This window comes from Acinonyx jubatus, chromosome B4 (genome assembly GCF_027475565.1).
Source record: "Acinonyx jubatus isolate Ajub_Pintada_27869175 chromosome B4, VMU_Ajub_asm_v1.0, whole genome shotgun sequence".
NCBI lineage: Eukaryota > Metazoa > Chordata > Mammalia > Carnivora > Felidae > Acinonyx > Acinonyx jubatus.
Window position 1 is genome coordinate 19,839,513 of NC_069387.1, and position 21,791 is coordinate 19,861,303.

Here is a 21,791-nt window from a genome sequence, read left to right on the forward strand (position 1 = left end):
TTTTTTTACTTCTCCTCCTGCACATATTCTCTTAGAAAATGTTGTAACACATATCTATAGCTTTAGCGATCATTGATGCTCATTAGATTCCCAGATCTGTTCATCTAAATATCGAATTATCTCTTGAGTTCCAAGTCCATTTCCAACAAATTAATAAATCTCTGTTCCTCTTACATTCCCATTCAAAGCCTGCTCCTTCTTTTGTGTTCCTTATCTCTGTATGGGATTTAGCCACCTAAATCTGTTATGCTACGGAGTTAACTAAGCTCATCGTGACTTCTCATTTTCTTGGTTATCATTTTATTTTTAAAAGTTTTTCATGGGGCGCCTGGGTGGCTCAGTTGGTTGAGCGGCCGACTTCGGCTTAGGTCATGATCTCACAGTCCGTGAGTTCGAGCCCCACGTTGGGCTCTGTGCTGACAGCTCAGAGCCTGGAGCCTGCTTCAGATTCTGTGTCTCCCTCTCGCTGACCCTCCCTCGTTCATGCTCTGTCTCTCTCTGTCTCAAAAATAAATAAACATTAAAAAAAAATTAAAAAAAAAGTTTTTCCTGTTATATATCGCTTTTTTTTACCTTTATGTTTTCCCTGCCCCTAGTTGGGTCATGTGAACTCTTTCAGCAGCTTCCTGAACTTCATGTCATTATCTAATTCATTCATTAGCTGCTGCTAGAATCAGTGGCCTACTTAAAAATGCAAATCAGGGGCACCTGGGTGGCTCAGTCGGTTAAGCGGCCGACTTCGGCTCAGGTCATGATTTCATGGTCCCTGAGTTCGAGCCCCGCGTCGGGCTCTGTGCTGACAGCTCAGAGCCTGGAGCCTGTTTCAGATTCTGTGTCTCCCTCTCTCTGACCCTCCTCTGTTCATGCTCTGTCTCTCTCTGTCTCAAAAATAAACTTAAAAAAAATTTTTAAAAATGCAAATCAGGGGCACCTGGGTGGCTCAGTTGTTTAAGTGTCCAACTTCGGCTCAGGTCATGATCTCATGGTGTGTGAGTTCTAGCCCTGCGTTGGGCTCTATGCTGACAGCTCAGAGCCTGGCACCTGCTTCAGATTCTGTGTCTCCCTGTCTCTCTCCCCTTCTTCTGCTGGCCTCTGTCTTTCTCTCTCTCTCTCTCTCTCTCTCTCTCTCTCTCAAAAATAAACATTAAAAAATTTTTCTAATGCAAATCGGATTGTGTCACTGTCTTACTTAAATCCTCAAAGAATTATCTGGTATTTTTGAGATAAAATTAATATTTTTCAGCATGGCACGTGGAGTTTTTCATAATCTGCCTTATCTCTTCTTTCCAACTTTATGCTGCATTAGTATAACATACTTGTAGCTAATATTGTAGGAAATATTGTGTATTAATTAATAGTCATGGGCATTATGTGTTAAGCTACATCTTAATTTAGTATTTCTCAGAGAGGAACCTAGGACTTAATGGTGGTTGCTCTTCTGGGTGTGTGTGTATAATTACTCCATAAACTTTTGAAAAAAAATTTTTTTTAATGTTTTTATTTTTGAAAGAGATAGAGAAAGGCTCTGAAGCAGGCAGTCTCCAGACTGTCAGCACAGAGCACAGAGCCTGATGCGGTGTTCGAACCCATGAACCGTGAGATCATGACCTGAGCCAGTCAGACGCTTAGCTGACTGAGCCACCCACGTGCCCCAAAATTGGTACTTTCTGATAAGGAAATATTATCAATACAGAGAAAAACACATTTAGGAAAACACTTCAACCAGTCTAAATAAAAACCAAAAACCAAATTAGGCACAGTGGGATGAATTTTATGTGACCAGAGAAATTTAGGAGAAATAATATTAAAATTACTGTCTCAGTAAAGGAACAAGAGAACCGGTAGGAGAAAGATAAAACGTAAAACTCTGTTCGCACATTTTGGGAACTTTTACAACAATTTGGAAAGACAAAATAGTCATTTAAATATTTTAAAGAACACTGTATGGAAGGTAAACTTTAAACAGGTGTGCCCGTGGAGTGAAGTGCTTTATGTTTTGTGACATTTGGTTTTATGGTGGTGCCTGGGAGCTAGCCAGCTTGACTAGGAGAATTTAGATTTCATGATGCCTCTAAAGTGTAAGTGTGACTTCTTGGTTTCATCTAGTAGGTGTATTTAAAATGATGAAACAAATGATATGAATGCGGGGATTATGGTTTGCTTTTCATAGTCCAGTTGCAAACTAACATCTCATCTGCCTGGTTCTAATTGTTCTGTTTCAGGTGTGATTTTACTCTAGTGCTTTTTAGGTTGTTTAACAATTTATTTATTTACAAGTTTTTCTTACTAGACTATAAACTCATTTACAGTAGGGGTTGGGTTTTATTCATCTTTATTTCATTGGTGTTTAGCTCATCATCTACTTGATGCTCCATAAATATTGAATGAATAAATCATTGTCAGTTGCTACATAGTCCTGGAAGAGTTTTCATATATTCTTGGTAATATGTTCATTTTCTTTGGAAATTAAACTTTGCATTGGGCAGTCTTGTTTCTCTCAAGAGTAGTAACTTGGTTCTTCCTACAATAATGCATTTGCTTCATTTGTTTATCTTGGCAATTCCTATTTTTAATATAATTTTGAAATAGTAGATTAAAGTAGCTAAAGTGCTTAGATCTGTTTTCACAGCAGTATATTGCTAATTGATTTCCGTGCCCCATTTACTATGCTTTTAAATTTTCTTTAATTATGGTACTTCTGGTTTGTCATGACCATGCTCATTAAACAAATCTCATTTGATGGAGGAGGCAAAGTAATGTCAACCAATTATTCATAAATATCTGCTATAGGATTTAGAATAAGCATGAATGCTAATTGATTTTAGGAATGAACGTTCTTCCTCAAGAATGGAATCCTACTGAGGTTTGTCATAATAGTTTGTAGGAAAGTAGATCTTTGCTGTTTACATGTGCCCCCTTTTCATTTCAGGGAAGCATGAAGAAGGTGTAGGGATCTGAGAACAGAGATGAGCAATTTTCAGACATCACCACAGCCTATTAATCATTTGAGATTCACTGCACATAATGAGGTATTAGTGATAGGAGGAGCTGTTGCTGTGAGCAGTAGGGAGATTGAGAACCATAGATCTAGATGATTCTAGATCTAATTTCTTTTTAATCACAGTAGACTTGTTTTTCCTTTTTACGTGATGTAGAAGGCCGTATTCTTTATTTTTATACAGTACATTGTTACATTCCAGGATGCAGCAAATGCTACTGTTTGTTCCAGTGTTTGTTCCTATGCGGGAAGGAATTTGGCTAATACTATATAGCCTTGCTAAGTAGTAGAAGACATATACTGTCCATAAGATGGTACGGTTTTTTCCATTTCAAATCAGCCAAGGTATTTATCTCTTGGATCACTTCTAAGCTTCTGGAAGATAGGCTTCATCTTAAGTGATAAACACAGAAGGATATTAACATTTGGATGGTGAATCAGCACTGGGAAGAAAACGTAATTTTCAGTATGCATGTTAACTACTACAAAGCAAAATGAACTTACAGGAGTTTCATTGAAACTATAAGAGAGAACCTGAAAAGGGAAGGGATTAATATAAATGCTAATGAATTTGTAAGAATTACTTTTAAATTAATTAAATGGTAATGCCATTAACAGTCTCTTTATTTAGAGTGCTGCCTTTTTATTTTAGCAAAAACAAATTTATAATAACTTAAATTTTCCACAGTTTTTTTTTTTGTTGTTTTGTTTTACTTTAACCCTACTGATTCCTGTCCCCTCCTTCTCCCCTCCCCCCCCCCAGTGTTTTAAGTTTCTCAACTTCTTATCATGGTCGTTTTTAGGAACTGGTTATTAAAAATTTTAAATTAAAGTGTGTCTTTTCTTTAGACAGAGATGACAGTTCTACACTAACAAAGCAGGAACTTAAATTCATAGGTATGTACGAAGTTCAAGCATGATTTTAAAGGGTAATAGTGTCAAGTTAATTAATCCTAATGAAGCTTAGAAACCTTCCTATATAAAGCAGTAATGGGGATCTGTAGTCTCAGAAATGATAACCGAAAGGAGTTCTCCATAATTCTGGGTGGTTGATGGGATGACTGTTATCATGTTCTTGTTGTATTTGTTTGGATTTGTCCTATTGCCTAAGACATGGTAAGGTGGATTTTAGGGTTTCTAAAGTTATTTACCTGTCAGGATCTAGATGCCTAGGCCACTTTGTACATCTGTGACCCCTCTGTCTCACTGAGGGAAAGAAGAATCTGAGACCATATTTTGTGATTTATAATACTTTTCTAATTCTGTGATGTACTTTTCAAATACTTCTGGATCAGTTGAGAGTGAGTATGTGCATTCTGAATCCAGTATTCTTAACCAGTTAATGTATGCAGCTACTCCCTCTCCCAAAAACCTCAGTTTCACATATTTATAAAACTAATCTTGTGGGTGTGATTACCTGCACTATGGAACTTTTCCTTCTCAAAAGTGTCTTAGTCTTTTTTCATTTGAAAAGTATAAAGTTCTTTCTGTATCTAAAAATCCTGGTCATTTTCTTTGGGGAAATAATTCTATACTGCAAATGGATCCTTTCAGGAGCAGTAAAATCTAAAAGGATAAATATGTGCATAAATAATAATTTCAAGACATAGAATTATAACTTCTTTAATGATCTACAGTATAAAAAGAATTCAGGGCAGGGAAGACTACTTTCAGCTGAGGAAATGAGATGTCCAGAGAATGTAACATTTTACCTGATGCTTAAGGAATATGTAAAATTGAGCTATATGGAGATAGGGATCAGGGGTAGACTCCAGTCCCTGGAATACAGATAGCACAAGCAGTGGAACATAGGTGTGTAAAGTGATGGTGAAACGATATTTGATATGAAATGTATGAAAAATAATAACCTTACGTATTAGCCAAAGGAGTTGAAAATAGTTGATAGTTGGGAAATAGTTTGAGTTGGGGAAAAAAATAAAACCTGTTGTTCAGGAAGGTTCATCTGGCTGTAGCATATAAGAATATTGAAAGGAGCTAGAGAACAGAGAAACCAATTAGATTTTTTTGTAATCTAGCTGAATGTGTTAAGGGTCTGAGTGAGGGTAATGGAAGTCAGACTAGTGGGACATCTGTTACTCAAGAAGAACTGGTAATAATTGTCAGTAAATTGAATGGCAGTAGCTGGGGGAGGATGGGTATTCATTTACCAACAAGATGTTTAGGTAGAGATGTTTAGCATGCAAATGAACAGATGAGGTTAGAGTGAAACAGAATTGGAAGTAAATTCATATAGGGGGTGAATATAAACTCTGAAATTGGTTATGGCTGAGCAAGGTTGGTAGAGAAGACAGGTTGGATCAGGTTTATTTTAAAATAGAAAAGTATTAATAAGTGGAAAGGAAGACTCTAGAGAGATAAAGGGTTAAGATGCAAGAGAAGACTATTTCATGAATCAAAGAAACTGGATAGATGAACAAGTAGAAAAGTAACTTGAAGGAAGACAGAATAGCTGTGGAAACATGGAGTATAAAAGAAAAAATTAACCTCCACAATTTGGGGTTAATGAATGTTAATTAATGAATTAGATAATTTTAGAAGTAGGTTTTCTCTCCAAAACAAATGATTACTTTCAGGTACACGTTAGTAACTTGAGAGTGTTTACAAAAGTTGTCCTGTTAGTGTACTTGAGAAAAATGTTTTAATGATTACATAATAGTGATAATGATACCTGTATATGTAAAGACTTTATTTTGTAATTCTCAGGGTTTCCTGAGAAGTTATCTCCTTTCCTCTTGTGTGCATCTTTGATTCTGTTCTCTGCCTGCTCCCAACTGAATTAGTCACCAAGTGGTACCTTCTAATTTGAAGGTAGCTAAACATGACTTTTTATATCTAATTTATTATTTTCAAAATCCCACCTTCTCACAGCTGTAGGTTGGTACAGATCCTTATCATTTCTTTCACACATTATTGTATGTCTCCTTTTGGTTTTGTCAGTATACCTGGAATTGATCAGGTGGGCTAACTCAAGCCAGTATGGCAGAAATGAATGTCATTTAATCATTTATGATTAAAACATTACTGTCAAGAATTGCCCAGAATTACTTATCTTACTTTTCCTATTAAAGTAATCTTGGGAAAACGAGTTATAATTGTAAAGTTACTTCATTAGTGAACCTGACATCAGAACAAGGACAATTAGTTAGGTCATGTTTAAAGATTATCACCATGTTGGGGCACCTGGGTGGCTTAGGCAGCTTAGCTTCCAACTCTTGATTTCTTCTCAGGTCGTGATCCTCAGGGTCATGAGATCTAGGTCATGATATCAAGCCTGGTGTAGGACTCCATGCCCAGTTTAAGATTCTCTCTCTCTCACTGCCCCTCCCCTGCTCTTGTGTGCAGGCACTCACCCTGTCTCTCAAAAAAAAAAAAAAAAAAAAAAAAAAGATTATCACCATCTTGATAGTGTTCTTTTTCTTTCTGTATAATGCAGTTGATTGCTTTCTTAGCAGCTTCCTTCCACATTAATTTCTAGTCCTGTGTTTGCAGGAACTATGTCCCAGTTACCTTGATGACTAAACTTGGAGTTAGAAACCATGTCTTATGGGGGCGCCTGGGTGGCTCAGTCGGTTGAGCGTCCGACTTCAGCTCAGGTCACAATCTCGCGGTCTGTGAGTTCGAGCCCCGCGTCGGGCTCTGGGCTGATGGCTCGGAGCCTGGAGCCTGCTTCCGATTCTGTGTCTCCCTCTCTCTCTCTGCCCCTCCCGCATTAATGCTCTGTCTCTCTCTGTCTCAACAATAAATATACGTAAAAAAAAAAAAAAAAAAGGAAACCATGTCTTATGGTGAGCCCTTTCTATAGATGGCCTGTATTACTTGTTTCACACTCAGAGGGTCATTTTATTTAAGGATCTGTGGGTGTATGTATGTGCCTATTGACAGGTGGTATTTTTGTATAATAATCACTAGGTATTTGGAATTATACTTCTCAGACTGTTTGGCATTATGCTTGTAATGTTAGGAGAAACTAATATATTCATTCAAAAGATGTATAAAAAATTATATTCAGAGTTGTTGGATGTGTCAAGATTTAGGAGACCAAAATTAAAAAAAAATTTTTTTTTAATATTTATTTTTGAGAGAGAGAGCTAAAGAGAGAGAGAGAAAGAGAGAGAGAGAGAGGCAGGAAGGGGCACAGAGAGAGGGAGACATAGAACCTGAGGCAGGCTCCAGGCTCTGAGCTGTCAGCACAGAGCCTGACGCGGGGCTCGAACCCACGAACTGTGAGATCATGACCAGAGCAGAAGTTGGACACTTAATCGACTGAGGTATCCCAGAGACCAAAAATTTTTAATCCATGTTGGCAGTAATAGGAAATCTGATTTCCTACAGACCAGGTCCTAAAGAAATTATAGAAAGAAAATAAATCAGTGTAAAGAAGATAGGAAAGACATGAGAGAAGATAATAATTTGAAACAAAGTAGATCTTTAAAAGCAAGTAGAGGGGCACCTGAATGGCTGTGTCCGTTAAGCATCTGACTCTTGATTTCAGCTCAGGTCATGATCTCACGGTTCGGGGAATCAAGCCCCACATTGGCTCCAGCACAGAGCATGCTTGGGATTCTCTCTCTCCTCCTCTGTGCCCCTCCCCCATTTGCTCTCTCTCTAAAAAATAAAAAATAATGATACAAAAAACAAGTAGAAATTTTAGGTATGGAAAACTGTAACAGTCAAAGTAAAGAACACAATAGATAGGACAAATAACAGTGTATACAGTGAACAACAAAATAATTAATGGGTTTTATACATATTTAAAATAAAAACTATATAGTATGGAGGATAGAAGTAGAATCCAGGTAACAGGAGCTCCAGAAAGGGAGAAAGAGAAAAATGGAGAGGAGGAAATAACCTGAAGAAATAATGGAAATAAATTTCATTTAAAAAAAAAAAAAAAAAAAAAGATGAGATATCTTAGTTTGAAGTGGCACATAGTGGGCCTAAGAAAAAAGAGTGAAGGAAAAATTCTCATCTAGACACATTATAGGGGAAATTTTAAAATCTCACAGACAAGGAAAGGATTCTAAAACATGGACTATTAAGATGAAGTCTTTCTTGGAGACTACATAAAAATAACTTCAGTTCTAAGGAGGTGGTGCAAGATATGAAATGTCTAGATTTAACAGAGCTAATTATCATAGGAAAAAAAATTGAAAATACTGGGAGTATAAAGATTACAGTTACATTTCTTGTAGCACCTCCTGGATTCAATTATTAAATGGTATTTAGGTAGCTTACCTAACAACTTGGAAATATATCTGTGATAGGTTTTCCCTGACCCTAACAAATTGTATGTATACTGTGTATAAAATAATGTATACATGGCACAAAGGATTATCAATTTCTTATTCTGTTTTCATGGTGCTCAAATTCTATTGGAAGAGTTAGAAATATAAATGAATAATTGCAGAATAAAAAGTTAGGCAAAATTATCATGGCGATTATGTTAAAAGAATAGATTTGAGAGTAGTTTTTTTCTTGTCTTCATTTTTAAAAATTGATTATGGTCATTACTTGTATGTTTTTATTTAAATCATAGATAACCTTTAATGAAAAATGGGAAATGGTTTTAATAGCTGCCACATCTAATAAGATTATGTTCTTCATTTTAATTAGCAATTTATTTTTTCCTACTAAGCCTCCCTTTCAATTTTCTTAAGCTAAAGAAACAGTAAAAAAAAAAAAAAACACTGTGTAACGTACTCAATGATGTTTGTTATCTGGGCTTATGATTGATAATAACTTCAGTAAGTCTTTTTTCTTCTTAGTTGAAATATGTCCTTCATTAACCTGACCACCTATATTTTTATCCTTCATCTGAGCTGAGTGTTTCTAGAGAATACAATTTACGTCATGTACACATGCATATCATTATAGATTTGTGATAGTAGCCTTCACTGACATTTAAATTGCTTGGCAGTGTTAATACGAATCTCTAGGAAACTCTCTTTTTGCCATGATTGTTTGTATTTTAAAACTTTTACTGCCAGTTAAAATTGCATCTTTTAGTCCCCCAATTCTGTAAACCTACTTGGTTTGTATCCATCCTCTTTTCTTTCTCTCCAGTCCTGCTTGCAGTGCAAGGCTAGTCTGTACTTGTGCTCCACATCTCACCCTTCTGTGCCCTCTCAGAGGCCTTGTCATGTTAGTTTCCTTACCCTCTCACCCTCACTTTTCTTTCCCATCTACATCTAAGCATTCTCTCCTGTCCGTCCTCCTGAACCAAAGAACCCAAACTCCTTTAATCACACATTGCTGTTCATGTGCCTACCCCTTAAACTGTTCTACCTCCACTCACTCGTTTAAGATTTTCTCTTTGTTCTGGGTGGTATGTCTAGATGTGATTTTATTCTTCTTAGGACCTCTTTGCTTCCTAATTGAGAGAATTCATTTTTTTTTTTTTTAATGTTTATTTTTGAGAGAGTGAGAATGGGGGAGGGGCAGAGAGCGAGGGAGACACAGAATCCAAAGCAGGCTCCAGGCTCTGAGCTGTCAGCACAGAGCCTGACACAGAGCTCAAACCCATGAACTGTGGGTTCAGATCATGACCTGAGCCAAAGTCAGACACTTAACCCACTGAACCCACCCAGGTGCCCCAAGAGAATTCATGTCTTTTGTCAGTTCTGGACACAACTCTAGCCATTACATTTTAAAGTATTTTTATATTTTTATTTTTATGTTTATTATTTTTATTTTTATTGTAGAGAGAGCACATGCAAGCAGGGGGAGAGGGGCAGAGAGAGAGAGAGAGAGAGAGAGAGACTCTTAAGCAGGCTCCAATGCTTAGTGTGGAGCCCAATGTGGGGCTTCATCCCATGAACCTGGGGTCATGACCTGAACCCATCTCAGGAGTCGGAAATTCAACCAACTGAACCACCTAGGTGCTCCTATGGCCATTTAAAATATTGATCCTCCCTATTCTTTCTGTTGTTCAGTAACTTTTGTTAGACATATTTGGACTTTAATTCTGTCTTCCATGTCCCTTAACCTTTCTTTTGTAATTTCCATTTATCAATCTCTCTGTGCTCTAGCAGGATAGTAGTTTTTAGGTTTTATTAATTTATTTTGAGGGAGAGAGAGAGAGACAGAGAGTGAGCAGGGGAGGGGCTGAGAGAGTCCAAGAGAGAATCCCAAGCACTAATAGTGCAGAGCCTGACGTGGGGCTCGATTTCAGGAACCGTGAGATCATGACCTGAGCTGAAATCGAGAGTCTGACGCTTAACCAACCATCCACTCAGGTGCCCCTGGATAATTTCTTTTGATCTTTTATATTCACTCATCATCTCTTCAGCTATACTGATTTATAATTTTACCTGCCTAATGGGTAAAGATTTTTAGTGAATGTGCTTTTCAATTTTTAGAATTCTTTAAAAAAAAATTTTTTTTTAATGTTTATTCATTTTTGAGAGGCAGAAAGAGAGCATGAGCGGGGAAGGGGCAGAGAGAGGGAGACACAGAATCAGAAGCAGGCTCCAGGCTCTGAGCTGTCAGCACAGAGCCCGACGCAGGGCTCGAACTCACAAACCGTGAGATCATGACCTGAGCTGAGGTCGGACGCTTAACCGACTGAGCCACCCAGGCGCCCCTCAATTTTTAGAATTCTTTTTGGTCCTTTCTAAAATGGATCTGGTCTGGTTTTGTTTTTCTCTTTCTTGGTTTTAAGAACATGTAGCACTTTTCTCACATGTAAAATATTTTTATTTTCAAACAGTCTCAAACTTACAGAAAAGTTACATAGAGTATAATATACAGAACTGTATGTTCCCAGAGTTTTTGAGAATAAGTTGCAGATACAGTGCCACATTAGCCCTGAATACTTCAGTCTTTATTTTTAAAATTTTATTGTTATTTTTGTAATGTTTATTTTTGAGAGAGAGAGAGCGTGAGCAGGGGAGGGACAGAGATAGAGGGAGACATAGAATCTGAAGCAGGCTTCAGCACAGAGCTTGATGCAGGGCTAGAACTTGTGAACCGGGAGATCATGACTTGAGCTGAAGTCAGACACTTAACCGACTGAGCCACCGAGGTGCCCAGAATACTTTAGTTTTTATAGACAAGGACATTTTACTGTAAAATCACAATACAGTGATCAAGAACAGGAAATTAATATCACCATATTACTACCATCTACTCGTCAGATGGCCATTCACGTTTTGACTGTTGTCTCAGAATTTTACAGGTTAGTTATTTTTGGGTTTGGTTAATTTTTTTTCATTATTAGAGCTGTGTTATTTATTTATTTATTTTGGAGCAGGATATCATAGATGTGATCTTTCCATTGCATCTATCAGATGACACATAATCAGGCATTTCCAATGAAAAGGTTTTCTTTTCCTCTTTGTAATTATGTATATTGTGGAATTAAGTATGAGACTATAAATATCCCATTCCTCATCATACTTTTAATTTGTATCAGTGTGGACTTACAGATTTGTGTGGGGGTATGATGTATTTATTGTAATGCTCAAATTGTTCACAGTTTAGCTAGTGGGAGCCCCTTTAAGCTGGCACAGTTGTCCCCATTCATTATTCTTTGAACACTTATTTTCTGGCATTGCAAGTATATTAGTCTTCTGTTGCTGCCATAACAAATTACCACAAAATTAGCAACTTACAGGCACTCAGATTTATTAGCACATAGTCAGATGTCTGGGTTTGGTTATCTGGTTGCTCTGTTAGAGTCGCACAAGGCTAAAATCAAGGTGTTGGCCAGCTGGGCTCTTACTATCAGGAGACTCTGGAATTCATTCACTTCCAAGAAGCTCATTTAGGTTGTCGGCAGAATTCAGATTTTTCCTTGCAGTTGCAGGACTGAGGTCATCATTTCCTTTCTGACTGACAGCTGAGGGTCTCCCTTAGCTCCTCGAGGCTTCTATCCCATCCTTTCACATGTCCCTACATTTTAGAGTCGGCAAAGGTGAGTTGAATCCTTTGCACGCTTAGAATCGCTCTGACTTCCTCTTCTGTTGTATCTCTCTTTTTTTCTCAGCTATTACATCTCTCACTGACTCTTTTGGCCTTTGTCTTCTATTTTTAAGGGTTCATGTGATTACTCTGGGCCTACCTACATAATCCAAAATAATCCACCCGTTTTAAGGTCAGCTAATCAGTACCTTAATTTAATCTGCCAAGTCTCTTCACAGTAGTGCCTTGATTAAGGGAACCTTGGGATGGAGGGTGGACATCATTAGAATTCTGCCTAGCACAGCAGGATATGTCAGGTGCCTTTTTTTATAGAGAGAGTGTTGTTTCTTTCTTACACTTGTGAGTCCTTGGCTTAGTCATTTAGTTTCTTAGTCATTTGAAATATTTGTCTTATCTTTATTTGCTCTATTTTCTTTCTAAGGTTCTTGGAATAACAGTCAAATAATGTTTGTGTCTGCTAGTTTGTGATCAAGGGGATTGTTTTCATCTGTGTTTTCTAATTGTGGATTGTGAACTCATTTTATAGCCTGAATTGAGGTTATATCCCTTCAGAGAGGTTTTGTGTTTGCTTCCGCTGTGTACTCAAGTGACAGTACCAGCTGGCCCCGTCTTACGTTAATTTAATGTTTGGGATCTATCAGACTAGGCATATATGCCCCAAAATCTGGGGCGCCTGGATGGCTCACTCAGGAGTGTTTGACTCCTGATTTCGGCTCAGGTCATAATCCCAGTGTCACGGGCTCAAGCCTTGCCTCGGGCTCTGCACTGAGCATGGAGCCTGCTTAAGATTCTTTCTCTCCCTCTACCCCTCTCCCTAGCTCACTCGCTCTCGTTCTCTCTCTAAAATTAAAAAAAAAAAAAAAAATCAAACTCAAAAAGCTATTTGAAGGCAAAGCTATGGCTCTAAATTCTAAGTGCAGACTTTAAATCCCCTATCCAGAGCTTAAATCTAATTGGATTGAGCTTCCTTGTCCTGTCTCTGTGCTGTAATTTCTGTGTTTTGATGGTTTTGTATGGTTTTGGTGGGGGTAGTGGGGGAAAGGGCTGGTCTGTCTTTCCCCAGAAATGTAGCTCTTGGAAGGTCCAATCTATATAACCAAAGTCTTACCACTTTTAACTTTTCAGCCATTGGAGGCCCAGTGTGTTGTCTCTTTTTCTTGTGGCGCTGAAGCCCAAGCTCCAGGGTTACTGACACAGGCTGACTCCTCCAGGGCAGCCTATTAAAGCTTTTCCCTCCTCATTCATAAGGATGTCCCTCACTGTCCTATGGGCTCAGCTATTCATTTTGAGGTCATTTTAATTGGGGAGGTTTTTAGGTTATCTGGTCTGCCTCATTGCCAGAAACAAATTCTCCTACTGATTTATTTTTCAAACCCCCGAAACTGGCTCTACAACTACTACTCTTCTCGGCCTACAAGTAGTTTTCACGCTGCCAAATCAAGTGGCTACTTTTCCGTCTTTAGCCTAGATGACTTTTTAGCATATTTATTTTTGTTCAGGACTTCCTGCTACTGGAAGCTCCTCTCCTGTTCCTGTCCCTCCTTTCCCCTCTCGTCTTGTTCCCATCCCTTCTCTCCCTTCCCATCCTGTTCCCATCCCATCCCTTCTCTCCTCTCCTCCCCTCCCTTCCCCTCCCCTCCCCCTTCTCTTCTAACATTATACTTAACTTGGTTATCCTGCAGTTTTGACTATTTCTTAACTAGTTTTTTGTTTGTTTTTACTTCACCTTTATCCTAATTTAGTGTTGAAATTCCTTGGGGCTAAATCTGAGCCTCTCCTTTTCTCTAAAATTCTCACCATATTTAAGCTGCTTAAAATCTTTTGTCTACCGTATTACAGTAACTACTTAAATTATCTCCCTGATTCAACTCTTCCATTGTCTTTCAGGGCATTGTTCACATTGTATCCAAAATGATCTTTTTAAAAGTAAAGTTCTAATCATGCCACTCTCTTGCTTAAAATGCTTCAATGGCTTTCCAGTAGGATCAAAGTGGGGAGTCCTCTATGACCTGCAAGGTTCCACATGAGCTGGCTCTTGGACTGACTTCTAGCTTTATCTTAAGCATTTTATTTCTTTGCTTATTATACTACACTGGCTATATCTTTGTATGTAAGTCACAGAGTGGATTCTGTCAAATTAAATAAAAAAAGAATTTGTTGGATAGGTACAGTTATTTAGAGAACTAAAGGAAAAAACCCCTTCCCAGACCTCTGAGAGGACAGAAATAGGGTAGATTCAAGGGGTGGGTAAAGAAGGATTAATAGAATCCTAATATTACTACCATTAGACTAACAGGTCTGACCATTTTCTGCCCTGGTGTGTATGCCTTCAAGATACTAATTCCCAGGAGAGACTATTACAGCTTGGGTCACATGTTTATCTCTGGGCTGAGAGTGTATGAAATGGAGGAGGGTACTTCCCTGACAGAAAATAGGATGTTATTTGGACACAAAACGGGAAAGAATTATGGGCAGGTAAAAACAATAGAAGTGGTCTCTCTTCCTTTTAGTTTATGTGTCACTTCTTCACTGCAGCCTACTCTGCTGATCTTAATTAAGTTATCCCTTAGATTTGGTCACAGTACATTCTGCTTTTTCATCATCGCACTGGTATCTGTGTGCTTACTTAATATCTGGTTCCTTCATTTTAAGAACCATGTATGCAAGGGTGATACCTGTTTTTGTTTTTTGTAGTATCTTCATCTAGTATTTTGTCTGGGTACATTAGGCAATAAATAATTGTAGAATATTGGAAAACAGAATCAATTATGCAATATTCAATTGATTATGTCAAAATAACATTCAAAACATTTGTAAAGATTTTATAATGGAATAGGAAAATATGTTAAGTATACAAGGATTAAAAATGTTTAGTTTCATACATAGGCAGCTATATAAAGCTAAACAAAACCATAAACTATATACCAAAAAATTTGTCAACAGTGTTTGTGGATGAATTTTTCCCTACTTTGCCATCTACTTAAGATTTTTAATAATTAGTATGTAGTATTTTTATAGGTAAAGTCAAAAGAAGCAATACAGAATTGTTCAGATCTCTGTAAAAATAGAGCAGCCTAAGAAATAGTTAATGCTTGCCTAATGAGATTTTGGAACACCTATATTCCATCAAGGTGGCCAAGAGTCTCAGGAAAGAAAGCTCTTTTTCTAAATTTTATTTTACCCTCTCTGAATAATGAAGGTGTTAATCATATAGAGATAAATTTCACAATCTAAAACCAAAGGGAAAACCAAAATAATCCTGTTATGCATTAGTTGCCAAAGGGAAAGGATGTTAACATTTACAGTGGAACATTTACATTTACATTGCAACATTTACAATGGAATCTTCTATTGTTGTATATATGATTCTGTTTACTTCTTTTATCATGGAAATAGATATCGCTCCTTTATAATAATATGGCTGCTGTTTATCAAATGCTTTCTATGTGGTAGGAGAGCATACTAATAGTATTAGTACATGTATTAGCCAATCCTTATACCAGCCCTGTGAAATATTGGTGCCATTCTCACTTTACAGATGAGGTGTACTAGGTCCAGAGAGGTTATTTGCATGAGGGAATAGGATTTGGACTTAACTACTTTCACACCATATTAACCTCCAGAAAAGACTATTCAGTCATAGGATATGGGTTAGGGATAACTTAACAGGTTTAGTCATTTACTAGCTTAAATATTCCTCAAGACTGTCCCATTCATTTACTGTGGTTCAGTGCTGGACAAACAACCTGATGTGGCACTGGTTTGGCCTCCTAGGCAGTTTGAAATTGGGAGTCAGGAACTCTGGTTGGTGAACACTAATATTTATGTCGCTGGTCATGTATAGTTCTGTCTTATATGTTGTTTTTATATCATTGCCATGGGCACACTAATAAAAGCTTAGGTCTCAGCAGTGTTTTCTTGGCTCTGCCCACCCTATCCTGTTCTCACTAAGATCACCATTTGTCTCCATATTTCAAATCCAATGGACGTTTTCAGTCTATCTCTTAATTAGCCATTCAGCATCACTTGATAACCATCTATGTGCCCTTTCTTTAGACCCTTTTCTTGACTTCAGTGATGCTGCACTCATGGTGTTCTTCTTACCTCACTGATACCAATTTACTGTACTGATTCCTCTTCCATTAACCCTCCTTGAAATGTTGGAGGTCTTCAGGACTTAGTCCTAGACCGATGTTTTCCTCTTTTATAAGCAAAAATGCACTTTCCCTTTTTTCACCGCCTCAGTGAATGGTACTTGTAACCACTAGCCAGTTCATTCATAATACTTTATCTATCAAATGTAGCTAACTATCAAGTTGAGTGCATCTGACTTCTAGATGTACTTCAGATCCATATCATTCCAAGTGTTTCCATACCACTACCACCTTCGTCCTGAGGGACATAATCTTTGATCTAGATTGTGGAATAGCTTCCTAGATGACCTTTTTGTTTCCACTCTTCCTCTTTTCAATTCATTTACTACATTTAGAAGGATGATCTTCTGGAAAACCAAGTCATGCTGTATTTGCCTTTGGTGTCTTCCCATTGATCTTAGTGTAAATTCTCAACACCTCTACATGGCTTGCAAGGTCGTGTGTAATCTGTTCCTTCCCTTCTCTCCAGCTTTGTCTTCCACCATTCTCTCCACTATGCTTTATCCATATTACCTTTTTTTTCCTCTTTTTTCTATTTCATTGTCAAGTTTGAACAAGCTTTTCTACTTCACTCTGTTCACTTAACGTCTACTTTTGTGAGCTTTAGGTTTTGGCTTACGTATCTTTTCTTCAGATAGATACTTTCGACTTCCTAATTTGTCATTCTCATGGTACTTTCTCTTCAGTCACAACACTTGTCACAATTTATAGTTATGTGTTTGTTTTATTGTTTGCCTCCCTAATTAACTTGTAAACTCTTGGAGAGCCAAGATCTTGTCTGTCATGTCTGTCATGTTCCCTACTTTCCCTGCTCCTAGCACAGTGCCTATCTTCTAGTAGGCACACAATAAATATTGGGTGGATGGATGGCTGGGTGGATGGATCAGTACATCATTGCCAACCTCTGTATCATTCTATATCTTTGTGCCTACCCTTTATCCTGAACAGATGAATTTCAGGTATTTTCCTAGAGTTTATGCATTACAGGATTCAGTTCTATTTAATTCCATGAATATCACCTTGATTTAGATTAAAATAACATAGGGCTGCCTGAGTAGCTCAGTTGGTTAAGCGTCTGACTTCGGCTCAGGCCATGATCTCATGGTTTGTGAGTTTGAGCCCCATGTTGGGCTCCATGCTGACAGCTCAGAGCCTGGAGCCTGCTTCAGATTCTGTTTCTCCCTCTCTGTCTGCTCCTCCCCCCCTTGCAGTCTCCCCCCCCCCCAAAATAAATAACCTTTAAAAAAGAAGTTTTAAAAAATAACATATATATAATTTGTGAAAGATGGAAATAGAGTAAGTTAGAAAGCAGGCACAGAACAATTTAAGGAGGATCATTTAACTTTTGAAAGTTCTAGAGGTCTTAGTAAACTGTTGGTTCATGAGGTATGAGGAAGTTTAGGAGAGTCAGTGATCCTCATACTCAAAAAAAGATTTGGGTATTTATACTGCCCTGCCTGGATAAGAAAAGATAATTTTATCTGTTCTATTTATAGTAGTAACCCGAGTACCAGACACAGTTTCAAAGATGTGTTCACCACATTGCATATTTAGTTGTGCACTTTCCTATTTAAGTACACTCTAATGCAATGTAAAAACAGATACAAGTTTAGATATTGGAGGTCCTCAGTCACCACAGTTTTGCTTCTCAGCATTACACTTTTAGGATATATTATTGCATGTGGCAATGGTATTTTCAATTTTGAAAGAGTATTGGGGACATTAGAGGGCCTGGTAATTAATACTGTTCTTTGCTGACTTAAACCTAAAATTTTTATTAGAGCAATAACTCTAAAATAGTTATGGCTACCCTTATGGAGACTTACTTACTCCTAGACCCTTTACATGGATGTTCTCAAATAAAAGCCTCTAAGGTAGTGATTACTTGTTGTTTTTTAAAAATTTTTTTAAATGTTTTTATTTATTTTTGAGAGACAGAGCATGAATGGGGGAAGGGCAGAGAGAGAGGGAGACAGAATCTGAAGCAGGCTCCAGACTCAGAGCTATCAGCACAGAGCCCGATGTGGGGCTCGAACTCAAGGACTGTGAGATCATGACCTGAGCTGAAGTCTGACGCTTAACCAACTGAGCCAGCCAGGCGCCCCAGTGATTACTTGATTTTATAGAGAAAAATATGGAGGCTCAGAAAGGTTAAGTAATTTGATTCAGATCACATAGTTGAGAGAGCCAGGATTTCTGTCTCAAACACTTGTTCCGGTTTTTTTGTTTGTTTGTTTGTTTTTTGTTTTTTTAGCATGCTGTCTCCAGTTATCTTAGTTTTAAGAGTTGGAGATTCCATGTATGCTTTCCATCACTAAAAAATTAGATTATCATCATTCTACCTTTAAGGTACTTTGCGGCAAAGGCTGAGTTCAAGTGCTTCTCTCTGGAACTACCTCCCCTAGTCTCTTCCTCTGAACTCAGTCATCCCTCAGGTCCTGTGTCCTTATGGTACCTAGCATTTCTTTAGCTTATGAACACTTACTAGTTCTGCTATGAGACTATTAGTTCTTTGAAGGCAAAATTCCTTTCTGTTCTTTGTTATCTTCAGTGTCTTTTTTGTTTTTTAATAATAAGAACCTCAATAAATACTTGTTAAATGAATTATGAGATAACAAACTTTTTAAAAACTTGTATTTCTCAGGTGCATGTCTTTTGGAATGTAAGGTTTATAAGCTCCATTTACATGCTACCTTTTTTTCTTTCCTTCACAGCCAAACCTCTTAAAACAGTTACTTTTGCCAAGATTTATTGTCATATTTGGTGACTCCTTTTTCTGGCCTGACTTTAAATGACCAGTGGAATCATTTGACCTATTCCTTTGAAATTCTCTAGTGGTTCCTAAGATTCTCTTAGTTTTCTTATTTTGTTCTTTGTGGTCTATTTTTTGTTGTTTACTCTTCCAGTGGTAATGTTCTGTAGGATTCTGTCTTTGGTCCTCTTGATCATGCTGAGAATTTTGTCTAGGTGATTTCATTTTTCTGTTCCTTGGCTTTGACCAGCTTCCATATCAGGAGTTGTAAATCATATTCACAGGGGCCAGGTAGGTGACGTAAATGAGTGAAGAGATGAAGAATAAGGAATGACAGGACTCTGGTGGGTTAAAGAATCTATACCCTGACCAAAGTTCCAGCAGATTATTGCTATTTCAGAACTTGGTGTCCAATATTGACAGACCTTCAGTTTTTCAGGAGAAATTAGAATTCGCTTTGAAACGTGAAGTTTCAGCGTTTCTAAATATGAACTAGTTTAAGATTTCAAACAGTGCAAGCCAACAGAAAGCCTTTTTGAGTTTTCATGTTTACTTACGCTAACTTTATTATTCTTCTGACTCCTGGGTTTGTATCTCCACACCTGATTTTCCTGCTGAGCTCCAGGCTGATCCTGTTCTGTTCTAGACTATAGAGGAAGGAGTTCTGTGTTCCACAGGCATGTCAGAGACCATGAATGATCAACCTGTACTTCAGTCTTGTCTTACAAAGTGCTTGCAGTTTTAGAATCAGGCAGCTGCGACTTTGAATCCCGATTCTACCATCTGTTAGGTCACTAAGCAAATTATTTCTTTATTATTTTTTTTAAAGTTTATTTATTTTGAGAGAGAGAGAGAGAGGAGTGCAAGCAGGTGAGGGGCAGAGAGAGAGGGAGAGAGAGAAAGTCCCACGGGGCTCAAACTCACAAACTGTGAGACCATGACCTGAGCTGAAACCAAGAGTTGGACGCTCACCCGACTGGGCCACCCAGATGCCCCAGCAGATTATTTCTTTAAACTTCTGCTTGCTGTTGTGTGAAATGGGAGTAATATATACCTCATTGGGCTATTACGCCAGCACAGTGACCTGCATATAGTAACCACGTACAGTACTAGATGCTCCCAGTTGCTATCCCTGTTTCAGTGAGTGGTATCACCACACGCCCACTTACTGGTACCGAAGAGTCATCCTCGACTCTTCCCTCTTATTTCTTTTTGAGGACCTATTAGGTACCAGTCCTGTCAACTCTGCCTTTAGAATGTATCTTTACTACTATTACTGTAGTTTAATCTCCTTTTTTGCCCATCAGTATTATTGTAGCAACCCTTAAACAGCTTTCTCAGTCTCTCTTTAAATCCCCTCCCCAGTCTGTTCTCCACTTGTGTCATGGATTGATGTCTTGCTTAACTTCAGTCTGATCACACCATGCTTCTGCTTACAGTCCTTCAGTGGCGTCCTGTTGTTTCCAAATTTCCAGCATTTTAGCTTTTAATGTTCTTGATCTGATTCCTGCTGATTTTTTAGCCTCATTTCTTGCTTCGACTACCCAGATGGTACTTACATGTTCTTCTGTTTCTTCCTCAAACCACCCTTCACCTCGGTTCTACAGCTCCTTTAGAAATGAGCTCTAAAGGCATCCATCGCTTCCAGTAAGTTTTTTGACCCTCATCCTCTCACCTCAGGTCTGGGTTATATACCCCTTTTCATGTGCTCAGAGCCCCTGAGGATGTCTCTATCATAGCACTCTTCACAGTCTTTTGTAATAGTCTCTTTTTTCCACTAAGCTTCTTGAAGGCGGAGACCACATTACTTGAATGGCTTTGTATCTCCAGGGCTTAGAATAATGTCTGGCAAACAGTGAGCTCTCAGATGTTTGCGGAATGGATGCATTTGGTGAATGAATAAATTATCTTTTTTTTCCTGGAGAAATTGTTGAAAAAGGATCTTAGGACCCTCAATTATAGTTGTAAGGCCTTTACAAATGTCACAATTCCCTTATTTTTCTTGTTTGAGGATTATGAGTACTTCTATTTATTATGAATCAATAATACTTATGTTCTCTAGAACAAAATACATTGTACTGTTAATGTAAATAATTGTTGCTTGCAAGGGCTATAGTTTCTAATCTTTCTTTCTTTCTTTCTCTCTTTCTTTTCTTTTCTTTTCTTTTTTTTTTTTTTTTACTACATCCCACTTAGGTTCATTTTTCTCTTGCTTTCCTCTTGTTACAGCGTCAAATTCTTAGGATCTCGGGGTCTTATTTTCTCCCACCCTCCCAGGGGCCTTGGTTTATATCAAGATTTCTCAGCTTCCGCACTGCTGACACTAATACAGATAATTCTTAGCTGTGAGGAGCTGCCGTGTACATTTTAAGATGTTTAGTTATCATCCCAGGCCTCTACCTACTGTATGTCAGTAGTGCCCCCTAGTTTTGACAACTAAAAATGTCTTCAGACATTATCACATGTCTCTGTGGAGCAGAAATCATCCCTGATTGAGAACCCTATTGGTTTATTGATATTCCCATCTCTCACCTTTATCCTCAAAGAGCCTCTCCTGTGGAGCATATGAGCATGATCTCCCATCTTTAAAAAATCAACATCTTTTTCTAGTCACTCCTCTTTCCCCTTAACTTTTGCTCATCATCTCTCTCCTTCCTCTTCCCATCCGCTTTTCAGAATGGATTGCTTTCACCCAGTCCTTCCTTCCTTTCTCTTTTCTTTTCTCTTTTCTTTTCCTTTCTTTTCTCTTCTCTTCTCTTCTCTTCTCTTCTCTTCTCTTCTCTTCTCTTCTCTTCTCTTCTCTTCTCTTCTCTTCTCTTCTCTTCTCTTCCAACTCCATGATGCTTTCTGAAAGTGCTTTTGTGCCTCCATCCTTTTTTCCTGTGTCCTTGAAGTGACCCTTACCACCACCATGTAGTCCACGTTGTCATTATCTTTTAATCCT

General features: G+C 38.0%; 1 protein-coding gene across 19 annotated transcripts in view; it reads left to right on the top strand.

Annotated features, from left to right (window-relative positions):
• The window catches only part of MLLT10 (MLLT10 histone lysine methyltransferase DOT1L cofactor), a 233,864-nt gene that overhangs the window by 182,854 nt on the left and 29,219 nt on the right, over positions 1 to 21,791 (top strand). For 13 of the 19 annotated variants that reach the window (XM_027073587.2, XM_027073585.2, XM_027073589.2 and 10 more), the window contains one exon: positions 3,848 to 3,895. The exons of the other annotated variants lie outside the window; for them this stretch is intronic. In XM_027073587.2, coding sequence (XP_026929388.1) covers positions 3,848 to 3,895 — 48 coding nt within the window. The remainder of the gene's footprint in view (positions 1 to 3,847; positions 3,896 to 21,791) is intronic. 19 annotated transcript variants of the gene reach the window in all.